The sequence below is a fragment of the Mchenga conophoros genome, linkage group LG20, assembly GCF_057382185.1.
Source record: "Mchenga conophoros isolate Kocher_MC1m ecotype Shallow Benthic linkage group LG20, M_conophoros_male_GT1.1, whole genome shotgun sequence".
Taxonomy (NCBI): Eukaryota; Metazoa; Chordata; class Actinopteri; order Cichliformes; family Cichlidae; genus Mchenga; species Mchenga conophoros.
This window is the reverse complement of record NC_140545.1, coordinates 11,105,087-11,119,692: the sequence shown is the minus strand read 5'-3', so window position 1 is coordinate 11,119,692 and position 14,606 is coordinate 11,105,087. Positions and strand designations below refer to the sequence as shown.

The 14,606-nt window shown below is 40.5% G+C and overlaps 1 protein-coding gene across 2 annotated transcripts; it reads right to left on the bottom strand.

Moving 5' to 3' along the window:
• Nucleotides 1-744: 744 nt before the first annotated feature.
• On the bottom strand, nt 745-6,407 carry rnf223 (ring finger protein 223). 2 transcript variants are annotated; one of them, XM_085260792.1, is made up of 2 exons: nt 6,022-6,407; nt 745-2,663 (listed from the first exon to the last, which is right to left on the bottom strand). In XM_085260792.1, the coding sequence occupies exon 2, from the start codon at nt 2,584-2,586 to the stop codon at nt 1,879-1,881; it is 708 nt and encodes a 235-aa protein (XP_085116918.1). In that variant the 5' UTR covers nt 2,587-2,663; nt 6,022-6,407; the 3' UTR covers nt 745-1,878. The 2 variants fall into 2 exon arrangements, with proteins under 2 accessions (XP_085116918.1, XP_085116917.1); XM_085260791.1 differs by having other exon boundaries at nt 745-2,666; nt 6,022-6,406.
• Nucleotides 6,408-14,606: the final 8,199 nt, after the last annotated feature.

Sequence of the window (14,606 nt, the reverse complement as noted above, 5' to 3'; positions counted from 1 at the left end):
CTATGCTTAGTCACTCCATTTGTCATTTCATTTGGTAAAAGCTTTACAGCACGGTACTGATCACCAACCTGCTCGTACTAAAAGCAAGGCAGGAAAGACTGAAAAAACACCAGTGTTTCATGGTTGAAGTGGCTTAAAGAAAATATGCTTTAGAACTCCAGAGCAAATAAAACAGGCGATGAGTGTGAAATTAGTGCTTTCCTAGCTGAATTTCAACAAGCTAGTTTTCTTTTGCTGCCTGTCACAAGAAAATTGGCCGTTCAAATCTGCTTTATTGGAGGCAGGCATTTATAAAAGGCTTCTTTATAGGAAATGATCAATTTAAATGTAGAGAAGTTTATTTCCAACTAACAAGAACTTATTAAGAAGTATTTATTTTGACTTCCTTTTTCTATTTAGGGGAAACTGCTTCGAGGCCGTGATTCAGCACCTTTCTCTTTCGCCTGGATTTATTGTTTAACCACATTTACCGGCAGCTTCAGCTGGTACTTGAGGAAATTCTCCTTTTATGGCTTCCTCTAAATGAAGCTCGAATCAACATAATGCTCTTATCATCCATATGCCACGTGTGAGCTCTGGAAAGCCCCCACAACCTAACTTTTTCCGTCATGTCACACAGAATCCAGGAAGAAATAAAGACGGCTTCCTGTCCAGACAAAGGAGGAGCTGGCTTTTATGGTGACGGTTTAATGGTTACATAGGGCATGGTTTGTTTTTTAACTTGATAATGAGATTACGCTTTGTTTTAATTAGCATAAAAGGGTGTGAGTAGCTTTGTGTCTGTTTGAGGCTTTAGAAACTTAATTTGTGATTCAACTTTGTTCAAATGATTTATTTTCCAGAATCATAATCTGAGTTTTTGTTTGTTTTTTTTATTTAAAGTTTGTAGAAAAGGTCTTAAGAAAACACACTTTACACATAGTTTTTCATTGACATACTGGGAACACTTCTTCGTGCTGCCAGACGGATATTTGCAAAGCAAAGTTCAACTTTCATGTGCCAGTGTCTCTGAGCTTTCCTGGTTGTGTACAAGTAGACACAATAAATTAACCCAGCTGCGCTCCAGTCCATTGAGCCTGCTAGAAAGCAAAAAATCATGTCTAATTTCAAAATACAAGTGCAGATTAAAGTGCTGAGATTCTTCATCTTCTCTGTGCCGCTAAACAAACACAGATGAAGCTGGTCTCGCTTCACTGTGTGGTGTTATTTGTAAATCAGTCGTGTCCACAGACTGTAAAAGATGGACATAGCTGCTGGTTCATGGTCTACCATTGAAGCCTTTAGTTTTATTTTTTATTGTTTTAAATATACATAATGAGTGGCTGTGATATGACAAGACCCACCCACTTTAGAAAAATGAGGTAATAAATCAGGTGAGAAGTACGTAGTTCTCCCTGCTGGCTAAGGCGCATCCATGTTGGCTTCACTTTACAGACTGAAGCTAGTCCATCCTTTATCTACAGTTTATGGTTGTCTGTGTGAACAAGAAATTTCATCTCATTATAACGTAAAAAAAAACAAAACAAGCTATGTCAAGAATTCTTTTGCCCTATAACACCATAATAACATGTCACTGGTGAAAATGGCTGCAGTCAGTGTTACTTTACGGGCTGTTTGCCTGCTTGCAGTTTTTTAAACCGCCACCGGGAGGCACTGAAGTCAAATGTCTAAAAAAGTTTGCACATAGACGCTTTAAGCTTTGCGGCTCTTTTTCAAATTGAAAATGTGAGGAGCTGTTTCTGTGTAGCAATAATAAAATACACTTTTAAGACAATTTGGAAATAATAATAATAATAATTAAAATGTCACACAACAGTACAAATGTATCATTCACAATATTCTAAGCATTTACAAGTGAAGTCCAGGTAGTTTCAATGTTTATCCCACCAGTTTCTTGAACATGGCACTGGTGATGTTGGGGTTGGGGGTGGTACTGATGGTCGTGTGGGTGCTTTCGCTGAAGCAGCGCATATTCCCGGTGCTGAACACGCACTGCAGAGGCCACAAAACGACCACAATAAGCAGCACAAGGAGCAGAATGAAGAGGATCATCTTCTTGCAGTCAGCCACTCTGTCCACCATAGTGAGATGGCGCTGTGGAAGCTCGGGAGCAGTGTCCATCTTGGAGGACCCAATGTCAATGCAGACGCAGAAGGCCGTAGGACTTTCAGGGTCCCCTGAGCTATTATGATTCTGCCTGCTCTTGTAGCACAGCCTCTCCCCCTCCAGCCACACCGGCTCCTCCTGCTGCTGGTGGCTGGGCAGCTCGCAGAGGACCTCGCGGCTGGTGGCTAGGGCTGGGGGTCCTTCCTTTGGCAAAATAGTGGCCTGCCGGCAGATGGGGCAACGGATGTCTAAGGTGGGGTTTTTGTTGTTGTGGTTGGACAGCGCATTGAGGCGGGAAAGGCACTCCAGGCAGAAGGTGTGGGTGCACTGCAGCTGCTTGGGTGTTTTGAAGACATTGTCGTAGGTGTTGTAGCAGATGGAGCACTCGGGCTGGTTTGCCACTGACACCTTCTTTTGCAGCTCTCCAGCGTCTTCCTGGGAGGGTATCGTCACGTGCCAAACCTGCTGGGTATCTTCCATCTTTAGAGGTCTTTGACGTCCTTTGTCAACTCTCCTTTTGGGCTCTCAGGCTGTTGCCTTGGTCTGTCCTGAAGTCCCTGCTGGAGTGAAATGCACAGATTAGTATTCAGAGTTCTTAAAAATGCCATAGAAATTGCAACAGTTTACAGTCATGCCTAGCCAAGGCAGGATTTATCCAGTCATACTGGATAAATCCTTAGTGTTCTTAGCCTCACTTGGTACACTGATAATATTACAAAGTTTAAAGTTTTTATCCTGTCAAGGAGTATTTCGGGAACGATGCATAACGGGTCAAATATGCTGTGTGATAAGGCAGCATGCACAAAGATATAAATCAGTTAAGTGACCACAAAATGAAAAGAAGCCCTCCAGCCCCTACACAGTGTGGGCAGTGCTGCAGGTACAGCGCCAGTCATGACAACATTTTGATCAGGCCTCAAAAAAGAAAAGCCAAAGACCTTTAGTTCTGCTATAAATCATAGAACTTATTAACGGCTGCTGGATGCGCACTGTGTAGTTTAGTGTTGTAATGTAGAGGGAGTGAATGAGTCAGTCTTCAGTAAGCAATGAAAGCCAAGGATCTCTTTTTTTGTTATTTGTTGAACGCTGTTTGTTGAACATCCTGGTCAACACCTACGGGGTTATCAGATTTTCACGCTGGATGAATGTCTTCATTGTGGAAATGTAAAGCGTGAGGACTCGTGTTGAGAGTCACCCTGATTGTTTTGGGAATCCATTCCTGTTCTGGGGTCTCTACAAGACTGTTCAGTGTATTATACAGCATCTCTCATCAGCTGCAGTGAATATTAAAAGAATCTACATTATCTAACCAGTTTTGATATAATTGTTTAAAACTGGTGGGAATAAAGCGGCTTCACTGAAGGCTGGAGAGCCTCCACACAGAGAGCCTTCTTTTGGTTTGTACTTCCTCTTAAAAAACGTCCTGTCATCACAGCTCACATGCACCACGCTTGGTTGGCTTTTACGACAGATACTGTCTCCTTCAAGTTTTAACTTCGTCACCTTTTTTTACATCACGTCTAACTGCCTGCTGAATAGTGACTCATAGAATTTGTTTGGATCCTTTACCTGTCTTTTTTTGTATTTTTGCGTTTTATCTTGTACTTTCTTTTATATTTTATTAAAACATCTGATGAACACCCTCTAAAACAGCCGAATGGATTATTTCTTTACTCTTCTGGAAATATTAACCGATTCATTGATGTGTGAAAAATGGGAGAGTCTCAAAATGAATCCACAATAAAAGTCCCTATTCCATTCAAACTCAAAGCTTTATATATCTTCCTAGGAAAGAACCCTAATGTTGTAGTTTTGGTATTAAAAGTCAGTCATTTTGAGGGTTTCTGTGTGTTTGTGGATTAGGGATGAACGATGTCAGCACAGGTGTTCTCCTCTCTGTGCCCCGAGGGCCGGTCTTGTCCCAGTTCTCCCATCTACACAAAGTCCCTGCTTGTTCTCCACCTAATCATTCCATCTGCCCTTCACATTCCTGCACAGGGAGCTCTCTCCCTCCACATGTCTGCTGAATGCTTCAGTAGGATGAGGACAGATTTCTCGGTATAATTACACCCGTCTTATCAGTTTAAAGACTCCTTTAACCGCGGATTCTGAATCAATTACACTCTCTTTCAAATTGCGGTTTAGTTGTCGGGCGTGCCCCTTTACTGGACGCCCGTGGCACTGCAGTACGAGGTAGAAGACCTCCAGATAACACTCCCAGTGACTAGTGTCTGATGCAGCACACTGAAAATTCAGTTCATTTCAATATTACCAACGCTGATTAACCACAAAATGACACTTACGCAAAACAAGCAAACGTTGAACATTGTAAGGATTTAGCAAATATTTAAACACCTACTTAAAGGTTCATATGTGGCTAATTATTGTATTTCATGTGTTTTAAAGGCACACTGAGCCAGGTCAAGGTCTTACGAAAAGAGGAAAAGTCGTTTGATGATCCCACGCAAGCTCCCTGCATCTACAGTAATAAAGTAGCTAAATTTAAACTGATTGGCTGGATGTGACATCTCCTGCTCTGTTTCCATGTCTGTTAATCTGGTAACAAACTTGTTAAACTTTTACAGGTTTCAGTCTGGTGGCTGGTCAGAAGGAATGCACTGAGGACACTTCACAGATTATAGTCTGACTCTCTGACCTTACAAATTTACTTCATTTAGAAAGAAACATCTGCTCACAGGGACATTGTGTTTGTTTGGTTGTTCTTGTTCTTGTTTTGGTAGTTGAATCTGTGGGATTGCTTCTGGAAATTTCCTGTAAATATTCTACTGTTAATGTGTAAAGATTGTAATACTTCAGAGTTTATCATTAGCCCCTGTGGGCTCTGTTTAAGTATTAGTAGACTGCCCTAGCACACGGCTCGAGCAATACGCAGTAATAGGACAGAGTCGGTTAAACTTTAGAGATATCAACCGCTGTGAGTCCATTTCACTTGTTTTGGTGCAAAAGAAAGTGACAGCAGGTGCACTGCAGAGAGAACAACACAACCTCCCCCCTAACAAAAGGAAAGGTTTTGCACTTGGCGTCCACAGACCATTTCTTTCTCCTTTGCTCTCTTGATTTTTAAAAAATTACAGCTACAAACTGTTACACGCCCTCATTCAGAGGAAAAGCTATAAAAAACCCCTGATATTGTTCATCAGGTCAAATATTAACTCAAACTCAGTCGTTGCTCAACCCTTAACACTTCAAAACACCACTAAATCTCTTTATTGTCTTTGCGCAGTGCTTTGCTTTGACCTTCCCTTTGCAATCACACATTGCTGACCAGGTGCACATGTTTTTTTCTCCTCACCCATCCCACTGACACAATTCTTTTACAACTTATTTGTGTATTACTATCCCATCCCCCTCCCACCCACCCACCTCGCTTCTTTGTGTCAGGCTCAACTGCCATCTCTAGTGTCGCACTACCTGTTCTCCATTTGAAAGGTAAATGTAACTCGACCTGCCGACAGTTTGAACTAGGGGCGGCTCGAGACGGTTTAACTGATCGTGAGATTAGGTCGAGGCAAAAACAGATCTGTTCAGCAGGTAGCATGTGTACGCGCAAAGGACAATGCAGGAAGCAGTAGTGCAGACATCTGATAAACTGAATACACAGATAGCCACTGGTGAAATGTGGCTGCTGCAGCAGGAGATCATGAACATGTGTTGTGACGGTACCACTCTTTGCATCTCAGCAGTATGGAGATGAGATAAAACAGCCTCATTTGTCAAAGACAGCCTGGAGTGTGATTTTGTTCAATTTAACGGGTAATAAGTAATAATAAATAATCAAATATGGGTGCAAACACTAAAGTGCAGCATTTAAAGCCTTTTAGTTTAACATCAGTGAGCTACAAACTGTTTAAAAAATTGCCTCAAAACAGCATGAAGAACAAAAGTTCAGTTTACCTGTTAGATGATTAAGATGTGCTCCTGTCTTGATCGCGGTTGGGCCGAGCTCAGCTCACTCCCTCAGAACTTGGCAAAGCATTTTTCTCTGTCAAATTCAACTGACTTCCAAATTCACACCAGGGAGTTTGGGGTGTTAATTGTGCCTCTGCTCAGGTTGAGGTCCTCCTCCGTGGTGTTTGTTCGAGTGGGTGCGTGTTCAGAGGCTGAGTAATGGCTCGCTGTGTGAGAGTCAGCTCTGAGTTGTCCCTCCTCAGTGTCACCTGTCAGGCTCTGTCAGCTCCCCTTTTTAGCCCTCTATGTAAATGGCCTCAACAGAGTTTTGGCCTTGAGGCGGGGAGGGAGGAGGAGGAAGGGGAGGAGGAAGACGCCTCACAACTTCAAGGAGAGTAGTACACATTACTGGCCTGTCTTTTTATGTTCTTTCATGCCTCTTTCTGCCTGTGCTCACTGTCTCTCCACACATAAAACAAACACCTATAACCTACAGCACACTAATCACACTCAATCTGATATATTATTGACGTGACTGCAACATTCATTTTCTTGTCAACAGCACTCAAATCTGTGCCCTTAAAACAAAAACCTTTAGGATTGACTTTTTCAGAGAATAAATAAATGCAAACAGACTGAAACTGCCTTTTTTTTTTTTTTTTTTAATTTTTTTTTTTAACACAACCAGTGTGCTTAAGATACACAATACATATACATGTCTCATTTCCATGTAGCCACTGATAAGGCGACAGGTGGTGATAGAGGAATATCTTCCCGCCAGAGCACCGCTGCATATGCGAACAGGCTCTCGCTCCACTTGCAGTGCTGCTGGTCAACATTACAAGCCGTTATAATTCAGCCTGATACATTTTCCAAAACTTTCCGAGCTACACTTCATTAAGAAAAGAAAACAAAAATGACATCATGTTTGATCTCAGAGGGCGAGATCGCCATTAAGGAGGTCAGAGCTCAGAGATTAGAAAGACTTCTCTTCAAATCTGTATTTGAAAGACTGTCAGGATATTCAATCAGCACCTCTAACAGGATATAAACACAAAAGTAACAACGGCATCCACCGTGAAGAGGCTACTGCTCATTTATATGACTTGAAGGATGTGTGTTGGGTGTTTTATTTGATTACTCATTACATCTTATGGAAATGACTAATGGCTGTTGGCCATTAGCAATAATATGTCTCTGCAATAACAGCTTCCTAACTGACTCAGTTATTTAGTAACCCAAGCACAAATACTGCTCTATCGTATCAGCAAAGTCATTTCTTTGGCACTAAGCAGAGCGGCCTTTGACGAAGGAGAAGGTGTACAATCAGATGTTTTCTTTGTTGTTTTTGTTTAATTCCCTTTCCTGGAATCCATGTATTGGGCCAAATAATAAACATGCCAAAGATTTAGTGAGAGTGTAATTCTATAGTGAATGATGTTGCACGATAGATGGCAGGGAAATGATACATGTGAGAAGGGAATGTGTTTGTGCAGACAGGCCATAAAATGACACAATGTTGACTGTCTGTCCTCTTGAACTGACAGTTACTCAAACACTGAATATGATAGTCTCAACCTCTATGGCCATGCCTCCAAGGTCAGAATCTCCTGCTGTTTCATTTTAGTAGGAATATGTGCACAGTGTTGGCGGTAAGTGACATGATTATTTTTAATTAACACTGAGGATTCTCAGATGTGCCTCCTACTGGATTTGTAAATGTTCGCATCTACAGCTTGCATGAATTTCGTTTTCCACTTTCCTGTCGAGAAATTTCCATGAATCTCTGTCCTTCATCTAGTTCAGAAAGCAGCACATAGGCGTCTTAATGTTTTACCAGACTGCATGACGTCACTCCAGTCCCCAGCGTTTGTCTCCAGTGGCTCCCTGTGCATTTCTTTAAGTTCGATTACTTATAAAGAAACAAACTGTCCCTAATGTTTATGGTAGTTTTGTTTTAATGGAGAGAGACAGACTCTCAACCAAATATCCAGAAAAGTAAAACAAACAAAACAAAAAGTACTTGATCCCCTGTATCCCACTGATTGGCTCTGTGCCCATCTGATCCACGCATAAAAAAACACTTGTCCACAGAAACAATTTCTCCCAGGCCAAAGATCTGTCAAAGGACATAAGCAGCAAGCTTGTAGACCTCCACAAGGCTGGAGTGGGAGTGGACTGTAAAGCTCGTTTCAAGGACCTGCAAATGATTCTGAGAAGGCTGGAAGAAAGTCCTTTGGTCAGCACAAGGTTAAAAAAAAGGGGTTTTCTGGCATCATCTCGACCATCCCCACAGTCAAGCATGGAGGTGGCAACATTTTATTTGGGGGCTGTTTTTCTGCTAAGGTTACAGGACAGCTACACAGCATTGAGGGGTTAACGGACGTTGTCATGTATTGTAAAATCTTGGACAAGAGCCACCTTTCCTCAATCAGAACACTGAAGCTGCCATGTCCAGCATATCAGTGACCCAAAACATTACACAAAGTTAAAGCCCTATAGAAAATCTGTGGAGCTGAAACTTCAGAGTTACCAAGTGCCACCAAAAAAACCTACATGATTTTGAGAGTTTCTGTAGAGATGAGTGGGGCAAAATCTCTCCTGGAATTTGTGCAAACCTGATGATCAGGCTCTCCCGAGGGTTTCTTAAGATAAGATAAGATAACCTTTATTAGTCCCACACGTGGGAAATTTGTTTTGTCACAGCAGGAAGTGGACAGTGCAAAAGTTATGAAGCAAAAATTAGAATACAATAAGAATAAATACAGTACACAACTGTACAGAATAGAATAAAATAAAATACTATATACAGTAGAATAAAATAGAATAAAATATACAATAAGATAAAAATAGAATACAAATGCTATATACAACTGAGTAAAAATACAACGATGCCAGAAAAGATTATTGCACTTAGTGTTATTGCACATGTGTGGATGTGTGTGTTTGATCAGTTAAAGTCTTTATTGTGGAGTCTGACAGCAGTGGGGAGGAAAGACCTGCGAAATCTCTCCGTCCCACACCGTGGGTGCCGCAGTCTCCCACTGAAGGAGCTGCTCAGTGCTGTCACAGTCTGCTGCATGGGGTGGGAGACGTTGTCCAACAGTGATGACAGCTTAGCCGCCGTTCTCCTGTCACTCACCACCTCCACTGGGTCCAGAGGGCATCCTAGAACAAGAACTTCTCCAAGAACCGAGTCATGTTTACCTAATTTGCAGTTCTGATACTTTGACTGCAGTTTCTAGCATTTGGTGGAAGTGTAAGGATGAGTTGAACATTAAGTTGAGCAGGGTTAGTGGAATTTTACAATGAACTCAAGGACGTGAAGAAAGGTGACATTCAGCAGAGAGTCTTCTAGTAACAAGTTGCTCTAAATCTGACATTTAGTTGCAATGAAACAATGATTTTTTTTCTCTCTCTCTCTTCCCCCGTTTTGTTTCTCGTTACCCTCTCTTCCACAGCTCTGCAGGTAGCTCCAGTTCTGGAACTACCTGTTCCTGGTTTGCAATTACCGGTCACACCAGCCTATCAAGTGCTTCTATTTGTTTTCTGTCTCTTTGCTCTTTTTCCAGCTCCTCACTTTCCCTTCATCCCAAACTGGTCGAAGTAGTTTGTTGCCCTTGCCGAATCTGGTTTTGCTGGTACAATACAGTTACAGCCACCACTAATTGTACATGATACTGAAGACACTGTAGGGATGGTGCAGTGGTTGGCGCCATCCTCCTCGTTGGCTGGGGCCTCTTTTTGTGCAATTCATACGTCATCTCCACAGATGTGGACGTGTGTGTCCTGTTAATTAGTGCTGGTCATAGATGTAAATGTGAGAGCGAATGGTTGACTGGTGACTTGGTGCACTGGGTTTCCCCAGATGACCCAGTTCAGTGACTGCTTTGGTAATCGATTACCTCAATGATTGCTAAAGACAGAGCCTCTATCACGTCTCAGCTTGTTCCCTGGATCACCTGACTCCAAGTAGCTTTAAAAAACAACTGCTAGGAAAAATAGGCTCACATTATTTTTCTAGCATGGACAGTGAGTTACTTGTGTGTTCGATAAAGACATATTAAGTACAACTGCTGTTAATATTTATTAGTTTACATGGTTTGCATTTGTCTGTGATTTTGATGAAGGTCAGACTTCACTTTATGAGTAACCCTCGGATAAATCCTTTTAAGTACGAGCCTCTGTTTGGCAAGGTCTGAAGGACTGTGAGTCATTGGATTCTGTTTGGATCTTGATGACCCATTCATCTGATTTTGCATCTTCTATTTGACTATGTTGATGCTTCAAGGACAGCCTGAGTCTTTTTTATCTAATTGGAGAGATAGTACATACTCATGTGGAAGAGAGAGTAGACACAGGAAGATTGTGAAAAACTCTCATTGGAAGGATACCTGCCGCAATACCTGCACTCATCTCTTTCACGCTTCGTATATGACACGATTATGGAGTTTGAGAACAAACGTATGTAACAATGATCAGTGAAAACCAAAATCATTAACGCTTTGAGGTCTGGATTTAAGTTAAAATAAAAACTGTATTCAAATTAAAATTTCATTAAATAAAAAATTAGGTTACAACTAATTAATGAAGCATTCCTGTTTTTAATTTTTCTTATCATTACAACAGGGGTAACATGATTATGCGGACAATTTAAATGACAATTTAAAGGTCCGTGTAATTTTGCTAACAGCACACGGCTTCTGGAGACTGAACTTAACAAAATTTGCCAAGAAGTGTTTTTGAAACTTTTGCATTCTTTTTTCTTCTTGTCTTTACTGTCAACAAGTCGGATGACAGACCTGAGAGAAGGTCACTGCTGAAGTTAAACTTCCCACATCCAATAAAAATGTGAAGGGCAAACAGACCGGTTAAGTTTAAATTTGGGATAAAGGTGTTATATTTCCACTAATATGGATGTGTTAGAGATCTGGGACAAAGCTTTGACAGGTTAGGTTCAAAATTACTTCAAATCAAAGCAGGTAAACAAGAAAACAAATCATTTAAAAGGGTGTGTTTTACAGTTGACTGTAAACTTATTATTTATCTTTATGACTTCAAAACAGTCATAGAGAAGGAGTTTATCCTCTCCAGTTTTCCTTGTTGTCGTCACTGTTATCGAGAAAACGATGGCTCTAAGGAGGATGTTTACGACTTCTTCGGAGACTCAAATGAGCCGTATAAAAAGAGATCACGTGCTGATCAGATTTTCCATGGGGGATGGAAACTCTGTGCATAGCTTTCCAAAATAAAGAATAACTCCTGAACTGAGTTCAGTCAATATTTCTGTTTGGTGTGAAATTATAATTTTCCATCATACGCTGACCTTAACTGACAACATGCAGCATTAATGGACGTACTTATGCCGACACAGTATTATGCATTACTGCAGATGGGCCAAATGACTTTTGGAAAATGATATGTTGTACAAAATAAACACCTGCTCAGACACACACACATGCAATGAGAATACAAACTTGCATGCATCTTTACATTTTCCACAAAACTTATTTACAAAAAATTAACCAACAATGATGTCTTTTTTTTTCTGCGCACCACCAGGAACCTCTAGTAAGTATGTGTGTATTCTGGCAACATTAGCGTTCACTTTAAAGTGTCCGTTAATGTTGCCAGAAATCGTGGAAAAGATTGTGACAGCTCGTGTTGTTGCAAGGGATGAATTCAATTGATGGGTGGAAATTCACTTGGATTACTTGGAAGGAAAAAGAAAAGAAATGTACAACTGCAAATAGAATAAATAGGAATAAAAAATAAAAATATCTTGGACACTATCTTGGAAAAGATTTCTTGTCAGGATTTAGTTTTAAGACCATTGAACTGAATGGTTTAAAGTGAAAAACAAAAATCCTTGCAGTATAATGTATTGTTTTGAACACAGTGCATTATATTGTACATTATAAGTGAAAACGACTCTTGCGAGTCCAAAAAAAGAAAAAAGTGGAAGGAATTCATTCAGATTCATTGTGGGTTTGGGGTCACCAGGGGCTCTCACAGTTTAATACAACCTCAGGAAACAGTGGGTGTACATAACAGTAGTGGAGCAGTAAAAGTAGCAACTGAATACAAGAAAGTAATCAAATATTGACTCCAGACTCAATGACAATGAGAAGCCTACACAAATAAAATTCTCATGGGGTTTGGGTACTGTCTTCTCTGTCTTGTATATCACAGTTTTCAGTCAACTTGCTGACCTCCTGAGGACACACTGTACTTTGATATATATATATTGCCTAGATTTCATAGGGCCAAACCCCAGAAGGACAAATAACACGATTCACCAGCACCTGATTAAATGAAGTGACTCCAGGTGTGTTCACGTGTGCTGTCACTGACGTGTTCCCAGTGTGCTCGTTCATGCATCACAGTGTGAGTTTAGCTGTTTTAATATAAACTAGTAATACATGTATAAACTCCACTCTCAGTACATGTGGTGTAGCACTGTTATCAACAACTATTGCTGTGCCATGAGGTCTCATAGCGCTGTTGTAATAGTTGCACAAACAACATAAGCATATTATTAGTATTTGCATTTTAGCTTCATTGTTTGCATCCACTCCTCTATTTATGAACGAGGTGATTTCTATGAAAATGAACGAGTCACAGCTGCTGGTAAACAAAGTAAATATCTGGATTTCCATGAAAATCAAACAAGTTGCAGCTTCTCGTCTCGTCAAGGTCGAGAAACTTGCTAGAGTGTCACAATCAGGCCCAGATAAAGAGAGAATTCACGGGCAGTTTCGTCTGTGTGTGCATCCTGTGAGCACTTCAGAGGCAGCCTCTGAGGCACGGCTTTACAAAAAAACACATGAAAATGTAGAACATGGAATTTCAAACTTGTACTTCAGCAGCGCTTTCTTTGGGTAGACGTGAAATAATGACTACCTGCAGGTGATTAAAGACGTCTCAACGGGGAAATGGATGGAACGCTTTCCAAGTACCACAGTTAATTAATTTTACTTAATTGCTTTCAATCACTGTGAATATTCATCACCATGTCAGAGATGTGTATTGTCGAAGGTGTAGCATTAACATTAGTAGTAAATAGTAGCAATAATAGTGAACAAATTAGTAGACTGGTGGTGTTAAGACTCTAACACCACCAGTGGTGTTAGAAAAGTAGCTTTGGTGTTTGAACGAAGCATGACGTCATTGTCTCAAAAGTGCCTCGTAAGGGCTTCTCTTCATTGACTCCCCGTTAAATTCAGAATCAAATTTAAAATCCTTCTCCTCATATACAAGGTCTTGAATAATCAGGCCCCATCTTATCTTAAAGACCTCACAGTGGTAAGCTCCTAGGATTTTAAAAGTAGAATGGGAGAGAAAGCCTTCAGCTTTCAGGCACTTTTTCTGTGGAACCCAGTTTGGAGCTGGTTCACCTCTTTTCACTCTCCACGCGTTTATACACCACTATGCATTTAACCGTTATTTATTATTAATCTCTGTCTTTCTTCCACAGTGTCTGCCACCCCCCTCCGGTTCTCCCAGAGGTTTCTTCCTGTTAAAAGGGAACTTTTCCTTCCCACTGTCGCCAAGTGCTTGCTCATAGAAGGTCATCTGATTGTTGGGGTTTTCTCTGTTTAATTACTGGACCTTTACTTTACACTATATATCGCACCTTAAGGTGACTGTCATTTTGATATAGCGCCTATATAAATCTAATTAAATAGAACTGAGTTGAATTAAAAAAATGGTAAAATTAATATATATGTCACATTATAATGGAAAGAGTTTAGAAGATCAAATTTCAAATCAAATATGTATCCCAGTGCCATTTTTCCTGTAAACATGAAAATATCTTTGCAGACCTATTTTATATGTATTGGCTCTGATTTTGAGTTGCTGGAAGTAGATCACTGGAACGTGCAGACACGAACAAATATTCAAAAGTAGGTTACAGTCAAGTGAAGCGAAAGGAAACCGTTTGTCTTTGAACAGTAGATGTAGGCAGATTAAAAACAATGTGTAAATTTGCCTGTAGGACATTCCAAGACTGGTGATTTTTGTTTGCTATTGTCCATAAATTCCATGGGAAAAGGGCAGCAACGTGTTTCTCTGTATTTTCCTCTGAACGCTGAATCTCAATGTTCTTACTGACTATCAAGTAAATATTTAAACAAGAAATGCCTCGAGTGACCTGCATATTTATGTAAATGGTGCGTTGCTTGGAGCCCTTGCAACACCTTAAATTCTTGACAAGTTTATCACACAACTATGTGACACTGTGTAGCATTTATCTACACACTGCACAACTCAAATGAGTGCAATTCAGTCTTACTATAAAGTTAAAAATCTGAATGTATGAAAATAAACTTAATTATAATAATAGCTGTAATCTTTTACATCAGGTGTCTTGCTGGCAGGTTTTTGCACATTTTGTCTGAAATAGGGAAAAGACACTTGACACTTTCGTTGCTGTTAGGCTTCATGTTGGAGCTTAGAGTAGAAAGACGTGGAGACAGCGCCCCCATATGGTCATAATCCTGATGTACTGGTTATTGTTCGCCACGAAAACATCACGTGATTTCATTCACCTGACGACTGCCTCTTAGGCCACGTGTATCATCCCAGCA